The following is a 20,600-nucleotide window of genomic DNA, read 5'->3' as shown; positions in this document are numbered from 1 at the left end:
TCTGCTTTGACTTCATTCAACAAGTTCATACAAGACATTTGTCCTGAGCCTGCTAAGGGAGGCACGCCAATCAGATCTGGTTCAACCCCCAAGTATGTCATTTACTAACCCCATGGCCTCAGGCAAGTGAGCCAGTTTCCCTGACCAGAAAAAGGAAATGGCCATCCTTTCCATGTATAGTGTTTTAAAGATTAGAAATAATATATATAATAATAATTGTGGCACATACTAGGTGTTCAGTAAATGGCAGCCATTATTATTTTCTTAGAACTCTGCTGAGGCTCTGATATAAAGTGTAGGTGAACCTAAACCAGTCCCCAGCTTTAGAAAGTCCTGTGTTTTAGTGCTTCCCTCTGCTGGCTGAAAAAGGCAGTGGCCACTGAGAAAGGAATCTCAGGATGCTAAGACTAGACAGAGCTTCCTGTCTCCCCACCCAAAGTAGAAATCCCTCTATACCAAGCGACACCAGCCGCAGTAGGGATCCCTCCAGAAGCTGTAGATATCGTGTAGCATGTAGACTGGCTACTTACCAACAGCATGAAGTTAGATGCATCACTTCATCTCTCTGAGCCTGTTTCCTTGACTATAAAATGAGGTGATAATCCCTGCCATGTTTTCCAGAGTTGCTGTAAATCCCAAATGAGATCATGTCTATGACAGTTTTTGAAAACCTGAGCTACCTCACAAATGTTAATGGTCAAGCAATTTCTGATGTCCCTTCCCTACCATGCTGAGTGCTGGGGACCCCAGGAAGATATAAGAAGCTAGCCCTGCCCTTGAGGAGCTCCAATCTGGTGGGAGAAACCATCACACTTTAAGCAAAAATTCATGGGGTGGAATTCCTCCAGGTACTGTGTGTTCCTGGAGGAATCAGGAAAAGGCCTGCTGGTATGTCAGCCTGTTTCAAGGACCCAGCTGTTCAGCCCTGAAAGGTCAGAGGCTAAAACTAAGTCCAGAATGAACTGTAGGCCTCTAATCATTGCATCTTTTGGCACAATCCTTCTTTCTGCTTCTCAAGGTCATCTCCCCTAAAGCAGTGAACAGGGAAATGTGGAAGGAGGTCACCAGGGTCAACCAGCTAAAACCACAGCTGCCTTTGAGTATAAATCCAACTTGTATTCAGGTAAGGCTCTCAAGACTTTGCTACACTTTGTAATACCCTCTCATAGGGATTCCTGGACCAATGCCTGAGGGAATTGCCCCCACCTCAAAAGCTTTGTTTTGACTTCACTTCACTAACCTTGTTATATCACCATAGGTAGGTTTCCACCAGAGAAATTTATCCTGGGCCCCAAAATCTATAGAAATTTCAGAGGATGTGGATATTGATGAAGAATCACAGGGGCAGAGAGAGGTTCAAACAGACAGACAGACAGACAGACAGGGACAATTTGGCAGGGAAACAGAGATGTATTTGGCCTTTACTTAGAATTTGGCATCAGGAAAAAGTTTTTACCCCAAAAGGAAACCTATATAAATGAGCATTTTCCAAAATGAACTACCCAAAATGCTGTTCTTTTGCAAGATCTTAATAAATATTATATAAAAAAGAATATGATTAATTAAACTTAGGAAACTCCAAGTAAAAAGAAGTTTGTTGCAAGATGTCTCCTAGCCTACAATATTTAATTCCATTAGGAATCTTCAAACAGGATGTGGGGTGTATTAGACACAATGTTTCTGGGGTTTACTTGACAAAGGAACTCCTCATAGAAGGCACACTTACTAACATCCTGCAGGACCCGGTGGATTTCATGAAATGAAATGCTGACATCTACTGTGGTTCCCTTTGTGCATTGGCTTTCAGGGAGCTCAGTGCTAACCATAATGCTCATTTGCAATGGTAGGAAGTATATAGCTTAAGTTTAAGGCATAATTATCTCCCCCAATAATATTCCAGGACTCTAGACAAGACATAGCTGTTTTTCCACAGCAATATAGGACAAATATTGTTACAGATAGGGAAACATTTCCTCCCACCTCTGACCACTCGTAGACTCTAGACCAGATTCACTAACATGAGCCTCCGAATCTTAGATCTGGCTACTCCCAACCCTGCAAAAGCTGCACAGCCTGGGGCTGAGGAAGCAGCTTCAACTGCGCTTCTGCGCCCTAAGACTAAAATCTAAGGATGGGCCCTTGGGGGACTTTCCCTTGCGCCCAGGAATTCCCAGGCTGAAGGCTCACAGGCTATCTGCTGTCAATGCTCAGACAGGGAAGAAGTACAGCGGTACATAGTGACCCAATGATCCCTGAGGAATCAGAGCTGGCTGATCACTCCTTGGGCTCATGGAAAAGTCTTAGTTCACCTCTCAAGTTGCCTGAATTGGTAAGGACTGTCTCAGGATAGCAGTCCCTGTGATGGCCTTCCTAGATCCTGAACCCCTAGCATACTGCTGCCCTCAGGGGAAGCTGGAGGGGCCCCAGAATGGAATATGAGCCTCACTATGTTGTGAGGAGCATAAACCTTCTCAAGGTGACCCAAAACCAGCAGCCTTGATGCTCAAACTTCTCCAAGGAAGGAGGGACCCCAAGAGGTCTTCTTAAACCCACTGGAGATTGAGGGAGGCATCCCCTTCCTTCCTCCTGCCCATTCACTCATTAACCCACTGGGGAAGCAGTAAAAAATAGTGATTAAGAGAAAAGTGTTAGAAGTTAGATTTGAATTCAAATCCAAGCGCTGTCTCTTTCTAGCTATGTGGCCTTTGGTAAGTTGCTTAACCTCTCTGAGTTTAATCATTATCTACATTTTAAAATAATAATTATACTCATTTTATAGTGTTATTGGGAGGATTAAATAAAATTATCTATGGAAAATGCATAGCACAGTGCTCAACAGATGATTATTATTATTCCCAAATATTCACCACAGACCAAGATTTATTGAGTACCATGCATTCAAAAACTGATTGATCTTTTTCCTCAAAGAATCCTCAGGCTAGTAAAGGAGGTGGATGAGTGATCAGATAATAATACAGTACCATCAGTGCCATGACCGAGGGAAGTACAGGGGCTGAGGAAGCATAAAGGAGAAACTTCAGACCTAATACCTGAAAAGGGCATTCAAGCAAAATGATGGAAAAGGAGAAGTAACGCTGTCATTATGTTCAGATTACATGATTGTCCACATAAAATGAAAAAAAATCCACAGACAAATTATTAGAATTATTAGGAGAGTATAGCAAAACAATTGGATGTAAGTTCAGTATACAAAGGTTACTGCATTTCTATGCACCAGCAACAAACCTTTACCATGGAAAATATAAGATTTAAAAGATGCCATCTATAATAGCAACCAAATTATAAAGTAACCAAAAAGTTGTTTAAGATCCATATGCAAAGAATTATAATAATACATTACTGAGAGATACATCCTCAACCAAGTGATCAAATCTAATGTCACCAATAATTAGACAAATGACATTATGTGCCCTCAGATGTGATACACCGAGATGGACAACTCAGTGATATAGTATTCCTGCCAAAAATGTTCAACATGAGTCTAACCATGAAGAAACAGTCACAACAATTGCTGGAGGGAGTGTATATTGGCATTTTGAATCTGAACTGAAGGGCATTTTGCAAAACAACAGGCCTGTGCTTTCAAAAATATCATGAAAGACAAAATTCACATAGGTCAATGACAGACTGGAAATTCTTTTACTTTAAAGGAAGAAAGAGCAAGACATCTAAATACAACGTGAAATCTTTGATCTGATCCTGATTTTTGAAAAACCAGTTGTGAAAGACATCAAGAAAACAACTGGAGAATCTTTAATATGTAGTATATATTAGAGAATAATAATGTATCAGTGTTAAATTTCCTGAATGTGATAATTATGTTGAGCTCACCAAGAGGAATGTCTGTGTACTTGGGAGTAATATGCAGACATATTTGGGGGTAAAGTTTCATAACTTGAAAGTAAGTTGCTCTCACATGGTTCAGAATAAAAGAACATATTAATACTCATATAAATATGGAGAGCTACAGCAAATGTTGCAAGGGAGTGTGGATACTGATGTCCTACTCTCGTGGACATTCTGTATAGCCCTGACATTGTTCCAAAATTAACAGTTGGGGGAAAAAAAACTTTACAGGAAAATACTAGAGACAATATCTATCCTATGTTTCTAAATAGAAATGCTCATATGGTTAATATTAGATTTAATACAACCTCAATTAAAATCCCCACAGGGCTTTTTAAAAATTAAACTTGACAAGCTAATTGTAAATGAATATGGAAGAGGAAAGGGCCAAGAATATCCTAGCTATTTCTGAAGAATAGGGAAGAAGGACTTGCCCTACCACTTATCAGAATGTATTATAAAATCATAGTAATTAAAATAGTGTGATAGTACAAACTGGCCAATATGGATTACAATAGACAATCCCAAAACAGACCTATCATAAAATATGACAAAAATGAAAAACATGAAGTTAGATCCATACTTCACCCCATACACACAAAAATCCATTCAAGATGTACTTAGAACCAAAATGGATAATATGAAAGCATTTAGTATAAAATAGAGGTTATCTTTATAACTTTGACCTAGGGAATAATTTCTTGAACAACTAACCAAAAAAGAGCTAATCATACAAGAAAAATAATAATAAATTGGGCTGTTTTAAAATAATTACTTCTGTTACTAAAAGACATTTTAAAGAAAGAGAAGTAATAATTTACCAACTGGGGTAAAATAGCTGTAACAGATAAAGAATTTATATCAAGAACCTATAAAATTCCTCGAATCATTCAGAGAAGGAAAAACAATTTACAAATAAACAAAATTCATGATTAGGTTTTTCACAAATAAGGAAACCACATCTTTAATAAACATTTGCTTAACTTCATTAGTAATCAGGTAAATGAAAATAAAAACTACAGTGATATCCCAATTATCTCTATTCGATTTACCAAAACTAAGAACTCTGACAATAGCAAATGTTAGAGAAAATGTGAGTCATTCAACTATACATTATTGGTGGGAGTGTAAGTTGGCACAATCATTTTGAAAAACAATTTAGTATTATCTTGTAAAGTTAAATTTTCATATGCTCTACAACCCAGAAATTACACTTCAAAATATGTGTGTGTGTGTGTGTGTGTGTGTGAAAGTGTGAGTGTGAGTGTGTACAAGGAGAGATGCATCAGGAGACATGTACAATAATATTTTTAGCAGTACTGTCCATAATAAGAAAATAATAAAAACAACTCCAAAACACATTGACAAGAAAATGGATAAATAAATTGTGATATATTTGCACAAAAGAATATTTTTTATATAGTAGCAAAACTGAATTAACTATAGCCCACATTACAAATCAGATGGGTCTTGGTAACATTTATGTCAACAGGTAAAAGAAGTCTCGAAGATTATATGCAGCATGACTCTTTTTATAAATTTCAAAAAACAACTAAAATTTAAAAAACATGTGAGTGTGTGTGTGCGCGTGCGCATGTGTGTTGAAAATCAAAGAAATGACAAATACAAACTTCAGGATGATGTTTACCTGGGGATAGGGAAAGAAGATGGATGCTTAGATGTAATTTTTTTGATGTTACATCTTGCGTTGGGTTGTGAGTTCATGAGTGAGAGGGAGGGAAGAGAGAGGGTGAAAAGAGGGAAGGAAAGAAAGAGGAAAAGAGGTTCGTGCAAGGACTAACGATGACAGTGTAATGAGCCAAGATTATAGATAGGCCAATTTTGTGCAACCAGTGTCAATAAAGAAGAGGAAGAGGAAGAGGAAGAGACACCTAAGCAATCAGGGAAGGCTTTCCAAAATCAAGTACACCTAAGCTGAACATTGAAGAGCATCTAGGATTTATCCAAGTGAAAGAGGCTTTTCAGGAAAAGCTAACGTGCAAAGACAAAACACCAGAAAGTTTGGGCCTACAATTTGCTAAGGAAAACTGCTGAGCAGAACTAGGCAACTATGAGAAACAGGACTAAGGAGCCACCTCCAACAGCCTCAGCCATAGGAGTGGGGTGTGAGGTCTAGAAAAGTGACTGGGTCAGGACCATTCCCTAGGTCTGAAGGCTTTCTCAATCTGTCTGGCCAAAAAGACTCCATCAAAGCAATTATGACATTAGGGAGCTGAAGAGAGGTGGAACCAGACACACAGTCCAAAACCATAATTTACCAGAACCCCAAGGCCTCTGATTTCAAAATGTAGGAATATTGCTTTGGTACAACTGTGGGGATGAAATGGAGGTTAAGGTGGGATGAGCCTGTAGGTAGGAAGACCAGGGAGGAGGCAAGAGCAATTGTGAGGTCATCTTATCAGGTTAGATCAGAGCGGATCTGAGATTTCCCTCTCCTTGGGCCTCTCAAACCTGGAATGTCAAAGTCTTCAGGGATTTGTCACTCAAAGACTCCAGCTGGGTCTCCCTGGCTTGGCCTGAACCCTAAGGAGAAATGAATTGATGTGCTCTGTCTGTGGTGCTGCTGATTTATAAGTCCCTCTCTTTACTTCTTGAAGGCACACCCGCACTCCCATCTCAGCTCTCAGGACTGGCACAGAATCAACAAGCCCAGCATCACCCCACATATGGGAATTTTATTGGATGTTGACTATTGTGTATGTTACATTATTGAGAGTCTGAATTTTTGTTTCCTTCCTTTAAAGAACGTTGAATTTTGTTTTGTTTGAGTGAGCAATTAAGTTACTTGTGGATCAGTTTTATCCTTTTTTTTTTAAAGCATTGTTAAGGTAGCACCAGAGTCTTTATTCTAAAGCTACCTAAACCCTACTACTATGACACTTTTGAGGTCTCTACTGAACACCCCAGGTGTTCAACAAGTTCTCTCCACTGTAGCCAGCTGGAACATGAATGTGTCCCAGCCAAATCTAAACTCTGGAAATTGTAGGTCCCCAGGAGTTATTATTTGCCCACACTCATGGAGTTTCACCCTGTGCATGCACAATTTAATATTTCGACAAAGATTCAAGGGAAACCCTTATACAGATTTCTGGAGCTCTTTTCTGAGTAGCTCCTTCCTCTCTGGTACTCTTCTCTGCCAATTCTGCTGTGCTAGCCTTTCCAAACTTCAATATTCTTCTCAACACAAAACTATCCTTGTGCTGTACTTAGGTTTCTCCTCCTTGCTCTTCCAGAAAGTGCCTTCAGGCTTCAAGCTAGTGTCGTCATCGGGGTCACCTTGTTTGTCTTCCTTCTCTCAGGAATCACAATCCTGTGTTTATTGTTGTCCAATGTCTGAACAGTTGTTTCATATATTTGTTCAGTTTTCTAGTTATTTATGTAGGAGAAAAAGTCCAGTATGACCCGATCATGTTCAGAAGCTAAAATTCCTCTCCCTTAGGTCTTTAGATTCAAATGTCACCTCAAAAGTTGCACTTACTCCAACAATACTCCTTGTCCTCCTTTCCTGCTTCATTAGTTTCCTTAGTACTCATATCCAAACTATATCTATTTATCCATCTTATTTATGAATAGTTTTCCTTCATTAGAATGTAAGCTCCACGCAGGCAGGGATTTTTGTGTATTTTGTTCTCTGTCATAGCTCTTACACAAAGATTAGGGTTGAAATACATTAAGTATTCAATAACTATAGGATGGATGGATGGATGGATGGATGGATGGATGGATGGATGCATGAATGAGCACACGAATGAAAAATTACCTCCTTTCAAAAACTTTCCCTGATGTCATCCACACCCTTTTTGCATTTTGTGTCACATCTGTATTTATTCTCTCTCTCTTCTCTCTCTCTCTTTCAAGATAATATCATACACACACACACACACACACACACACCCCAGGATCTCTTAAAAAGCAGGAATATGATCTTTTCTCTGTGTCCCCATCTCCCAATGCAAGGCTGGACATAGAAGAATTAAAAATTATCATTTGTTTGAATGGAAATTGTCTCCATCTAAGATGTACAGTTGTCCAAGGCACCAGCAGAGGGCAGCACAAAGCCATTTATATTTTTATTGTCTTCCTAGCTTGTCAGTCTTCTCAAGTATCAGATGAAGCTGGAGCTACAGTCTTAGGCTGACTTAGACATACAGTGCTGTTTCCTCAGAAAGAACTTTGTAGGGCCTAAGTAGCCTCCTCTAACACTGCAGCCCTGCTCCACCCCAAGTGGCCTTGCTGACTCAGTATCTCCCGTCATTTACTCCTTCATCCACAAACACCCAGCTTGATGGTGGAGGAGTAGACACACACACACACACACACACACACACACACACACACACACACACACACATACACACACACAGACCTTCTTCAGTTAGAAGAGCCCTCCCTTCACAATCCCATCACCTTCTTTCCCAGCCTGTGCTGTTTAAGTTTCCTGGTTCAATAGGACTCCTCAGAGGTCTGTTTCCTGGCCAACCTGTCTACTCAATTCACTTATCAATTCCCTTGAAGCTGTCTAATGTCCATCATTTAAATGTAATTCTTACCACAGGCACTGCCAACAGGTGAGCATTGTTAGTTCCAATTTACAGATGAGGAAACAGGCTCAGAGAGGAAAAGGAATTGCCTAAGGTTTCACTGCTAGTGGGTGGAGAGGTTGAGACTCAAACCCAGATATGCTGGTTCAGGGCTCATTTGTGGCTAGTTGTAGCTCCTCTCCAGCTCAAGTCTCAGGGGAAGAGGACAGGAGCAGGGACAGGTGGGCTGGATGCCACAGTGCAGATTCTTTCCTCCCAGGATTACTATTCTCATCTTGAAATAAACCAAGTCATTCTAGACTTGTTCTCCCACCAGTATACACCTCTTCTTTGGCAATTCCCCTGGGGGCCGTTGCCTGCTTGCTTCCTGGGAACTCTTATAGGACAGAACCTAGATACTATTGGTGTATTCCAGGGCCTCACACAGGACCTCCCACTGGGTAGGAGCTCCCTCTGGGCAGGACTGTTGGATGGATGGATGGATGGATGGATGGATGGATGGATGGATGGATGGGAGTCATCAAGATGAAGAACAATGCCTGGAGACTTTTCAGTGTCTCCTCTACTCTTTTAATAGTATAACAATCCCTGAGGTCCTCCTAGCTCTAGGCCCTATTCTGAGTACTAAAACCCAGTCGATAGATGGGGAAACTGAGGCTATTACACAACTGAGGCACAAGAGCTTGCAGCAACTCAGAGGAGGCTGTGTCCAGAATAGGAGAATCCCAGTGGGGTAGCCCTCACACTGCCCACAATAATGCTGGGAACCAGTTGCTACTTCTGGCTGCCTGGGACCCACCGGGAGAGAAACCATTGTTTAGCTTAGAGCTTGGCCCCTTTCCTACCACTCAACCTTTCCATTGTCCTTAGGCCTCTCATCAAAGTACAGGATGCAGCTGCCAGCACAGCAGCAAAAAGAATGGGGAAGGGGCTGAGGGAAGCAGATGAGGCCATCCCAGGAGTAGGAAAATGCTTCAGCTGGTGGTTCTTTCCCATAGGAGCTGCAGTTAAGCCCCAGGCAGCAGGTTCTACCAGCATGATGTTTGGCACCAAGTACAGAACTCAAGCTTCAGAGGCAGACAGATCCCAATTCAAGTCCCAATATCTGCCACTGATGTCCTGTGTGTTCTTGGGCAAGCCTTCTGTAATCTCTAAGCGTCGACTTTCTTCTCAGTTAGGCAGAGATAAAATGCTTGCTTAGTGAGGATTAGCTTATTAGCAATTAGGGTTAACACCAAAATGCCTGATACCTAAGTATTTTTTAATGTTCATTTCTGTTCCTTCCTCCCTCTTTAACCATAGCAAAAAAGCCAAGAAAGATGATGGCAAAGAGAGTTCTTGTTGTAAATGGAAGCAGAATTTTCTATTAGGTAAATGATGATGTATTATCATAACTAGGTCATCATCAAAATCACATTTAAGAAACCTGTAATAAATCACATTTAATAATTAATAATCACATGAATGGAACAACTGACATTTCTGGAGCACTTATTATGAGTCCAGCATATTACTTCTTCGGAGCTACTCTGTGAGCTAGGTATTATCAGGGCCAGCTTCCCAGGTGTACGACTAGTGCAGGTGCACAGGGCCCTCCACTCAAAAGAGTACCCCACAATTGGGGTTCGATACTCTGTGATCACCATCTTGAATTATTAATAACTTTACTTTTGAATTTGTGTTTTGCAAATGAAGTCTAATGGAACAATAGAACATGCACCAGGACCTGGAGCTTCAGATCAAATGCAGTCCTACCTCTTGTCACCTCTCCACCACTCCCTTCCTCAGAATGGGTTCTCGGCTGCCCATTCCCCTGTTTTTCCTCTGTCTCAGGCAGGAGCTGGATGCAGGCAGAGAGAGGGTCAGGTTGGGAATGCATGCCAAGCCACAAGGGTCTCATGCCCCTGTGAGTATCGCCATGCCCAAGGGTGCACAACATTCGATAGTGAGTAATAAACAGCATGACAGGTTGAGCAAGAAAGCTCTGTCATGCTGCCTCTTCCCCACAAAAGCACTGAGGAGAAAGCCAGGCAAGGAATATTTTTATTATCATTTTACAGACAGGAAAGTTGAAGCACTGAAACTGCAAATTGACTTACCCGAGCTCACACTGCATTTCAGGCAAGTTTTGAAAAAAGTAACAGGGCTCCACAGACACAGGGTGATAATGTGAACACCCCAAAATTAAAAGATGGGTCACAACTTTTGGGAGTCCCGGTGTAGGAGGGCACTTGGGCTTTTTAGTGCAGTAGCCCCTATTTTGAGAGGGTTGGCTTAATCTCTGGCATTCACGGTCCCAGATGTGAGGGAGGAGCCCAGAGAGGTGGCGAGAGCTTCTGAGAGAAGAGAAACACCTGGCCAGCCGGTTTCAAAGGGTGACTCAGCAGCCTATGGGATGTTTACCCAACATGCGAGGGATGTCATCTATAGATCAATAGACAAATAGGCAGAAAGAAGAACTGAACAACAGATCCAGCAAAAGCATCCCCTTAGCTCTCAACTCCACTCCTCCAGCCTCCCCACCCATGACCAGCCTACTGGCCAGTCATGGGGGAGATCTCCACCCATGGTGATGGCAGGGTCTGACTGACCAGAAATCATTGCAGTTGGGTGAAGCATGTGCCCCTGCCTCACTCCTGTGGGTTCCTTAGCCCCTGGTTCCCTTGGTGAGGATGTAGCACCTACAACACAGGAGGCCCATGGGAAGGGCTATCCTGCACCAGCTACCTCTCTTGTCTGGGCTTCTCATTACCACAGGATGTTTGTGAAATGGTTCCTGAAGTCAGGACCCTTTCCTGTTCATCCTCAGATCTTCAAAGAAGTGCCAATAAAGACTTGCCCAATAAAACTTTCTATATTGATGGAAGTGCTCTATTCTGTGCTACCCAATAGCCATTAGCCACACATGGCTATGGAGCACACTGGCCAGGAAGACTGGGGAACTAATGTAAACCTTTTACTTAATGTTAATTAAGTTAAATGTAAATTTATATTATAGTACATAGCTAGTGGCTACTGCATTGGGCTGCACAGCTCTGGAAACAAAAGGAGACAATAAAAATGAAATAACTGCACCATGATTTGGGACTTCAAAAGCACATCTTCTCATGTCTATCCTGTGAAATAGATGTTAATCCTCATTTTGTAGAGGAGAAACCTGAAGCTCAGAGAACTTAAATAGCTTCCATGCTGAGAGAGATAGTAAGTGTTAGAAGCATGATTTAATCATAGATCTCTTAATTCCAAAACTCCACTCATACCTCTGCACAACTCTGCCCACTTACGTAAGCATCACATATTTATCAGATGATTATTTTTAGGTGCCTGCTTCTGGGCTAGACAAAGAAAAATGAAAAAGAAGCAGTCCCAGGCTTTGGGTAGGTATCCCTGAACAAAGACAGTTAATTGCCACAATAAGAATGTGAGTATAAAAATTACTTTAAGCAACTTTCTTCCAAGTAGCTCAAAGCACTTTGTTTTAAATCTATATCTAAGGACTCTCAGATTTATATTTCAGGCCCCAACCCCTGCCCAAAACTCCAAATAGACATACCAAAAAGCCCACTCAAATACTGAATTGGCTTCTCAAGCTCGCCTCAAACCTGCTCTTCACCATCTCAGTAAGTGACAGTTTCCTTCTTCCAGTTGTTCCACTCCAAAACTCTGGAGTAATCCATTACTCCTCTTTCTTTCACACCTTTCGTGTAATCCATCACCAAATATTATTAGCTCTACCATCAAGAAGCATCCAGAATGCTCACCATCTCCATTACTGCCATCCTGGGAGTCTATCGTATCGTCATCTCTATGTAGACTGTAACAAACTAGTTTCCTTTGTCCCTCCCTTTCTCCTAGTTCTCTTTTCCATACAGTAGCCAGAGTGATCTTTTTAAAGTCTAAGCCAAAGCATGTCTCCTCTTGTCTTCAAGCACTAATGGTTTCCCTAAGTGCTCACCACAGTCCATAAGGCCCTTCACAATCTGGCCCCTGATGCTTGTCTGACCTCATTTTCCACCTCTTTCCTCTTTGCTCTACAGGTTCAGCCATACCAGGTCTTTCAGGTCACTTCTTCCTCATGGCCATTGCACAACTCACTCCCTCGCTTCCTCCCAGTCTCTAACCAAAAGTTCCCTTATCACAGAGGCACTTGCCATCCCCTTATGTTTCAATTTTCTTCATAACACTTATCACCTCCTGACACTTAATATGCTTGCCTGCTGTCGCTCTTCTCCCACTAGAATATAAGCTGTAGGAATAGGGTAGGTAGACAAGATACAAGATACCCTGTTAAATTTTAATTTCAGATTTAACAAAAAACTAATTAATTTTTCGGTATGAGGTTGCCCTAGATGCTGCATGGAATATGCTTACACTAAAAAACTATTCATTGTTTATCTGAAATTCCGACTTTACTGGGTGTCCTGTATTTTTATTTGCTAAATCCGGTATCCCTACCCAGGAAGGCAGGGACAGTTCTTGTTTTGCTCGTTGCTATGTCTCCAGCGCTCGAACTGCTCCTGACACTTAGTATGCTCTCAGTAAATATTTATGGAATGAATGACTGTTTAACCAGGTCATGAATCTGTAATACGCCTAAACTTTTAATAAACGGCCTGCGAGTCAGAGGGGCGGAGCCTCTAGGCTGGGAAAGTCTAGTTCACAACCAGGGACCCAGACAGCTGTTGAACTTTCCAAGCAAGTGGAGCAGTTGGGCGCTCTGCATGCCCCTTGGAAAACAAAACTCCTCCCCAGCTCAGGTGGACGACACGCCCCCTGGGGGCGGGGCCTCCCACCAGTGGGCGGGACCCAGCCCTCGCCTGAGCCAGGGCCCTTTAACGCCCCGCCTCCCCGCCTCCACTCGCGCCCCCGGTGTGAGGTCACCCGGCTGGCGGCCAATGGAAACGTAGCTTACTGGCAGGCGGTGCGGGCGGCTGATGTCAAAGAGGAAGTGAGCTGGGGCTGTAGCGATGGCCCGGGACTGGAGCCCGCGGCCGCCTCCGCCGCCACCAGTGCGTCCGGAGCAGCCACGGCCGCAGCTGGAGCGGGGGCCAGAGTCGCGGCCGGAGTGGAGGCGGCGCGTGTGAGTTGCCGAGAGTCGCCGGTGCCGAAACACCTCAAACTCGGTGCGGGAGCCCTTCGGGTGGGCTGAGACGCGGTCGCCCCTCCGCACCGCGCCCCCCAGGCCCAGACAGCAGGGCTGGGATCTCCCCAGGTGCTCAACTGGCTCCTCTCAGGCCGAGCCCTCCGAGCCGAGTTCTGGATCTTCTTCAGTCTCGGGTTTCCTTCAAACTCAGGACGGAGGCCAGAGGACAGTGAGCAGCCCAGACCTGGGCATTTTCTCGGCGCCCAGGCTGTATCCGGAGCCCCATCCTGCTGCCACCTCTCCAGCTAGAGAGAGACTAGCGCGTTCCCACTGTTTCTTTCTGCGCCTCTCCCTCTCATTCAAGAGCAAGTTTCTTTTCCCTCTCTATTGGAAATCCTGCCCCGGAAGTCCAAAACACCCATCTGTGTGTCCTTCCCCAGCTCTTGGATCACCCTTAGAAATATTATCTACTTATCAGGGCTGAGAATCGCTCATACTTGACTTGGCTTTTCATCCCTTTTGGGAGACAGCGGTTTACTCCTTAACACACTCTTAGCTGAAACTCCATGCCCAGGACTTTATCCATTAGGATCACTAGCTCCCTGGCCATCTCTATGTGACTTCCCTCACCCATCTGAGTTCCAGTTTCCTCTGGACTCCAGTCTCCAGTCCACAACGGATCTGGTCAGTCCCACCTCTGGGTGGGAGTGACCAGGGGGCTCTGGCCCAGGATCCCCCACCCTGGAAGGCAACTCCAAAGTAGCAAGAGAATTGGGCGTCGGGTACGATCCTGGCAGCTCAGGAGTGGGTGCTCCACTGACTCCACACAAGAAGATGAAAAAGCGCAAAGAGCTCAATGCATTGATTGGCTTGGCTGGGGACAGCCGAAGAAAGAAGCCCAAGAAAGGTTCCGGCCACCGCCTGCTTCGCACTGAGCCTCCTGACTCAGACTCTGAGTCCAGCTCGGAGGAGGAAGAATTTGGTGTAGTTGGAAATCGCTCTCGCTTTGTCAAGTGAGTGATGCAATGGTGAGGGATGGGATGGGAAAAGGCATCTCCTTGCACTACTAAGGAGGCAAATTAAAAAGAAGGGAATTCTTAGGAAGAAAAATGAATATAGCTTGGAAGGCAAAGAGGGAGAAAAGTTGCTAAGGAGTAGGTGAGCTCAGGTTCTGAATGAAGGATAAGTTAAAAGATCTGTTTCTAAGTGTACAAAGAAGAGCTCTGAATCAAGGATAGAAGTGTGGGCTTGGGGAATGTGCCAAGAGCCTAGAGACCAAGTTGAGAGTAGCAAAGAAGCTAAAAATAGGGACATGGGAGCAGAGAAACTTTTGGAACTAACCTTTTTTAAAAGTGTAGGAAAGACAGGGACCTTAAGACTGCAAATTATTTACTTGTTGAGTCAGGATCTTGGTGATGGGAGAATATGGTGAGGGACATACTGTAGCAAGTATGAGCCTTGAGAATAATGGGACATGGAGGACAAAAAGAAGAGACAGTTTTTTCTTAAGCCACTTAGATGGCGCAGCCACTAGACAAATCCAGTAGTGAGCACTAAGGACCTTGAGAATTGGGGCTCAGGGTAGGAAAGGGCTGAAGGGAACGTTGAAGGTGCCTTGTACCCTCTCAGGGAGCACATAAAAGAAAAGAGTACTGAGGATGTTGAAGCAAGAGCTAGGCAGAAGGTTGGGGTGCTAAAAAAGGTTGAATCTTTTGTTTGGGGTTTGTTTAGAGTGTCTTTCTTTCTATTTTGTTAAAGAATTTGGATTCTAATCAGCTTTGCCAGATTAGGTAGTTAAGGGCAATCCTAGGTTTAGGTTGTGAAGATTTGATGAAGTGGAATAGCTCATCTGGAATAGTTACCCTGTTGAGTTAGTTTAGACCTTAAGTGTTGATTGAAGTTTAGTATGAAATCTAACCCCTTTCTGTGTTTTCTTCTGTCTGAGCCAAGAAGCTAGAGTGTACCAGGTGTCCACTTAAACCTACAGTTCCTATTTCTTTCATTCCATTTACAGTAAAACTTGCTCAAAAGTTTATGAAGTTTCAATAAACTGAAACATGGTCCTCATGGGGTGAGCATGTGTTTGAGAAAGAGAAGTAGATAGGTAAATTACAGTGCAGTGAGGGAATTGCAGAGAAGCTCTAGTCTTTACACTTTCCTAACCTGAGACCCGAGTTAATAGTGATGACAGTGCGCTGCAGTGCCCACAGGTGCTTCCTCTATTTCATGTGAAGTTTGTCTCACAGGAACTCCCTCTATTTCATATGAAGTTTGAAACTTTTGTATCCAATAGATGAATTCTTCATAGGTTATATTATTTAGTCATTTTCGGCTAGGTTAGTTCCAGTCATTTCAATGCTGTTCAGATTTAAGTGTGTTACCCTGTGTTCCCTGGTAGATCAACTGGTTGTTCATTAAAAAAGATAATTGCATGGCAACACATGTATGCTATTTCTAATAAAGCTGTGCTCATAATCACTTTTGTACTCCTGGTTGAATTTGTTCTTATGATCAGGGGAGACTATGTACGATGCTGCAAGATCTGTTATCCCCTCTGTGCTTTTGTCATCCTTGCCGCTTGTGTCGTGGCCTGCGTCGGCTTGGTGTGGATGCAAGTTGCTCTGAAGGAGGATCTGGATGCCCTCAAGGAAAAATTTAGAACAAGTAAGTGACTGCACATTTCTGAATTTAATCTGGGAATCTTTTCCAGGTTCTAGGACAAAGTGGACCATGCCAAATTAAGAGTTTTGCCCACTTCTGAAGCAATTATACATTTTCCAGCATTTTTATACTCTTTCTTAGCTGTCGGCTTGACTACAGTAACAGTTACTTCTTTTAAACACATAAACAAAAAATAGTTCTTATTCACATGTCTTAGGACAAGTAGCATATGAAAAATGGCATTGAAGTCAACATTTAGGGTACAGAAGGTAAGTACTAAGGTCCAGGAGTCTGGAACCTTGGTTACCCTTCACCTGTTGCCACTTGATACTTCCACAAATATAAAGTGGCAGTAGCAACACTAGGCTATTTCTTCCTCATGGGGCCATTTGAGAAAGAATGTGAGAGTCTGTCAATTTCCTCCTTAAAAACACAATAGGAACATAAGAATGAGCAATAATAATAATAGCCAACATTTATGGAGTGCTTACCGTGTGCCAAGTCACAAATATTTGTTTCTTGAGTGAGTTTTAAACTTTGAGACTTTTTTTAAGTTAAAGAGTTTTCCATGTTCTGAATTATAAAGTATGTTGCACATCCAAAGTACTTTTTCTTAAAGATGTCTTTGCATGATGCCTTCTACCAGATTTAACCTAAATATCTTACTTTAGTAACACTGAGATATTTGGTTCTAGATTTCAAGGGTTAGTTTTCTAAGCCGAGGAACCAGTTTCAAGTTAGTCACAAATACTCTAACTGTAGCAGCACGAGCACACCTGGAAACTGACCACCAAGCTCTCTCAAGGTCACAAAGAAAAGTGGCACCAGAACTGGAATTAGAGTTGTTTTCTTACTTCCTATCTTAAGCCTTAGGAGATCATAACATCCTTGCCTCCTTCACTCCAGCTTCTCTTTGCTGCCTACAGTTATTCAGGTTTCGAATCTGACATAGGGACACTAATCCTTAGTGTGATGACATTCTTAGTGATATTGCTTGAAAACAAAAATGTCGAAATACTAACTTTGGTTTTCTTCTGAGCTTCTGATTCAAAGAATGGAGTTGGGTAAGTCATAATTCTCTGCCAGAATCATCCTCACCTATATGTTTTATCAACTGGTGGAATCAGGGTACAATGTAAGAAAGAATGAGATATATATTTTAGTTATTGTTCCTCCTTAATGGTTGTCCTTAGCAATATTGCAGGTTTTTTCTAAGGCCAGTGTTTTCTTTACAAATAGTAATCATAACTTAGAAATGAGGTTCTCAGAAAGATGTATAACTGTAAAAACTGAAGACACCTGTCTGTGCCATTATCTCTCTGTAATTAGGTGGGCTTCCTAGGTTTGTGCTACATCTTGTTTTGATCACAGAAATTATTTATGTTTATATTTGAAAACATTGCTCGATTCTACCTTTCAGGGATTCCTTTCTCTGACTCCTCTGTGCCTATGTTTACAGGACACCCATGCAATTTATACTTTAGGTTTTCAGAGAATTTATTTAGAAATGCATATTTAAAGTGAATACATGTAATAGACCTGGCGATCAGTCAGCAACAAATATTTATTGAGCACATGTGAATACCAGTCCCTGGAAATACTATATCAGGAGTGTCCAGGAATTGTACCCTGGGCTGTGAGACCTGCTTTCTATCAGTGAGCAACATTCCCCCGGGACCCTGACTACATTTGTCAGCCAGCTGAATGAAGCAGATTTAGAATTGTCAATCCAGCTGCTTTGTTGGCTTTGGTTTGCTACAATAGAAATATCTGAAGCAGGACTTCCTGAGGGAGGTTAGAGGGTAGGGCCTGAGGCATATGTCAGTCCATGGGCTGAACCATTGTGGACCACTTGCCCAAGAGTTTTTTGTGAAAACCATTATCTTGATTTCCTGATGTCAATCTTGTTAAACTTACATAATCTTTCTTTAAATTATGCTTCTGCTTTAAATATTTCAACAATTTTTACTTCTTGTTTTTCAAGAGGACAGTGGAAGTCACAGACTCAAATATGACCATCTGCCAATCTGGCTTTACTACTTTTTTGAGAAATTCAAAGCCCATTGTTCTTTATCTCAGTAAATTTTCTAAGACACTTGTGAAGAAAGGAGATAGGGCTGCTGAAATATCTGAAATAGAAAGCAGAGCAGAAAGGCTTGGTAGTTTTCCTCGTGATCAAGAAGTAACTTGATCCTTAAGCTAAAAGTACTGGCTGGCCTTGAAACTGTTAGCTCAGTATTCTTTTTCTAGAACCAGGTACTCCAAAAGACCTCTGCAGTTACTCTGAGGAAGATTCAATTCTCAGCCCTCCCTCTATCACTCAACTATGAAATGCTAGAGTGATAGAAAAGAATTAAGAAGAGAAGGAAAGTATTAATTAAGCATCTCCTTTTTGATGATACAGGCAGAGTAGCCGTTTGGTCATTTAGTACAGAACTTAAAAAATGGTCTTGTGCTAATGAGGGTATTAGCTGGAGTATACCAGAAAGAGTCCTGGTTCTAGGAGCAAAAGGCTTGAGTCTTGAATCCTGGCTTGCTCATTACCAGCTGTAAAACTTGGACAAGTCACTTACTCTTTCTGAGCTTTTGCTTTCCTATCTGTAAAACATAAAGATGTTTTTTTGCTACCAAAGCACTTTGGTCATTCCTCTGTCATAGCATTATCACACTGTATAGTAACTGTGACAACACCTCGCTCCCCACTAGACTGAGAGCTTCAGGATCTTTTTTATGTACTAGTGCTGGGTTAAGGCCGGGCACATGGTAGGGACTCAATAGCAAGTTGAATATTTACATAAAACTTTACTGCAAAATATAAAGACATAAAATATTGCCACTGGCAATATATATGTTCCATCCGAAGGTAGTGTGCAATAAGTTCTGAGTATTAGTATACTAAATTTTAAATGAGTTGCTTTCCATGTTGAACATGAATTAGTACTCCTAAATTGTTTGTTTGCGACACTTCTCATTTCTGTAGTCAGAGTGCCTTAATTTGGCTTGTCTCCTAAAAAGCCTCAACTCATATATGATCCCTTTTTGGTTCATGCAATCCTCAGGATCCAAAGTGTTTTCAAGGCTTGTCAGCTTTACGTGTTTGTTAGTAATTGTAACTCAGGTTATTTAGGTGTTCGTCTTACTTCCTTTTCTCCTACCTTCTACTTAATTTGTGTAGACTGCAGGAAAGAGAGAGACTCTCCCCCTCACCCTCACTTGGGATCTTTGACCACATGAGAATGGCAGACATGTGTGGGATGAGTTACTTTGCAACCTAACTGAAAATGTGAAAGAAATTCACTGAAATGCTAAGTGTTGCATTAATTGCATTAATTTAGACTGGTAAAATGTTCTTACTGTGTGAGATGGATATAATCCTGTAAACCATGTATAAATCAAATGTTACATTTAAAGCCTGTTTGTAAAGAAATCTTTTGGCTCATTTTTTGAAAAATGGGTAAATGTATCTAATTTCTTTGAATAATTCTGAATTTTCAAGTAGTGGGCTTGTTTGTAGTAGGGATACCATCCCCCACCCTCAACCCCATTTTTGTGGAGATTTTTGTTGTTGGGTTTTGTTTGTTGAGTTTTCTTTTTTTTAACTTAATAGGATAACATTATCTTCATTTCATACCCTACCATTATTTCACTGGACAAGCATTTGAGTTCTGTGTACCTGGCACTGTGGTGGGTCCTAGGAACACATAACAAATAAGATTTGGTCTCTGTCCTCAAGCAGCTCTCTTGTCAGTCTGGTGGAAGAGACAGACAAGTATATAGTTACAGTGTGTTAAGTGCTTGTTAGTTAGGAGTGATAAAGATGTGGTGGTCCAAGGAGCGGGTGGGCTATTTGTGCTAAATCTTGAAGGAATTAATTAGGCCAAGGTGACAGAAATGAAGAAGGGGCAAGCCAAGGGCATCTGGACAGAAAGAATAAAGGGTGTAGGGTCACCAAGGCTTAAAGAGGTTGGTGTGTCAGGAACATCTTCTCAGCTATAAAGTAGATTGAAGAGATAGGTAAAGTGATAAGCAACATGGTTGGTAGGTAAGCAAAGGCCAGATTTATTCAGTCAATAATACTTACTGAGTGCCTAAAATGTGCCAGGTATATTCTAAGTGCTGACCATACAGAAATGAACAAAAAGTCTTGGTGCTTACATTTTAGTAAATTGTTTTATATCTGCTCTATGTGCCAGTTTTTGGTTTTAAAGAAAACAGATAATAACTAATCAGGCAGTATGTGGCTTTAAAAGAAGTGATGTAGGTTTTATTCTACAGAGTCAGCCTTTATCAATATTTTATTTTCCATGAAAAGGAAAGATACTCTTTGAAGACGAGAAAGCACTCTTTCAGGCCTCTCTTTAGGCTGACAAATCTCTAAACCATTCAGGAAATACTATTTCCCAAAGGAAAGGCCAAATATCACCCCG

At 41.9% G+C, this 20,600-nt stretch overlaps 2 protein-coding genes across 6 annotated transcripts in view; one reads left to right on the top strand and one right to left on the bottom strand.

Moving 5' to 3' along the window:
- Positions 1–13,460, bottom strand: part of CYP4B1 (cytochrome P450 family 4 subfamily B member 1) — a 51,778-nt gene extending 38,318 nt beyond the window's left edge. The window contains exon 1 of the mRNA XM_039885378.1: positions 13,342–13,460. The gene's annotated coding sequence lies outside the window, so the exon portion shown is untranslated. The remainder of the gene's footprint in view (positions 1–13,341) is intronic.
- Positions 13,398–20,600, top strand: part of EFCAB14 (EF-hand calcium binding domain 14) — a 33,484-nt gene continuing 26,281 nt past the window's right edge. Inside the window, exons 1-2 of one of the 5 annotated variants that reach the window (XM_039885414.1) lie at positions 13,398–14,525; positions 16,028–16,176. In XM_039885414.1, the coding sequence (XP_039741348.1) occupies positions 14,347–14,525; positions 16,028–16,176 (328 nt within the window). In that variant the 5' untranslated portion in view covers positions 13,398–14,346. The remainder of the gene's footprint in view (positions 14,526–16,027; positions 16,177–20,600) is intronic. The other 4 variants (XM_039885429.1, XM_039885421.1, XM_039885434.1 and 1 more) reach the window with 4 other exon arrangements.

This window comes from Pteropus medius, unplaced genomic scaffold (assembly GCF_902729225.1).
Source record: "Pteropus medius unplaced genomic scaffold, Ma_sr-lr_union100, whole genome shotgun sequence".
NCBI lineage: Eukaryota > Metazoa > Chordata > Mammalia > Chiroptera > Pteropodidae > Pteropus > Pteropus medius.
The sequence above is the reverse complement of the archived record's forward strand: the minus strand, read 5'-3'. Positions and strand labels throughout refer to the sequence as shown.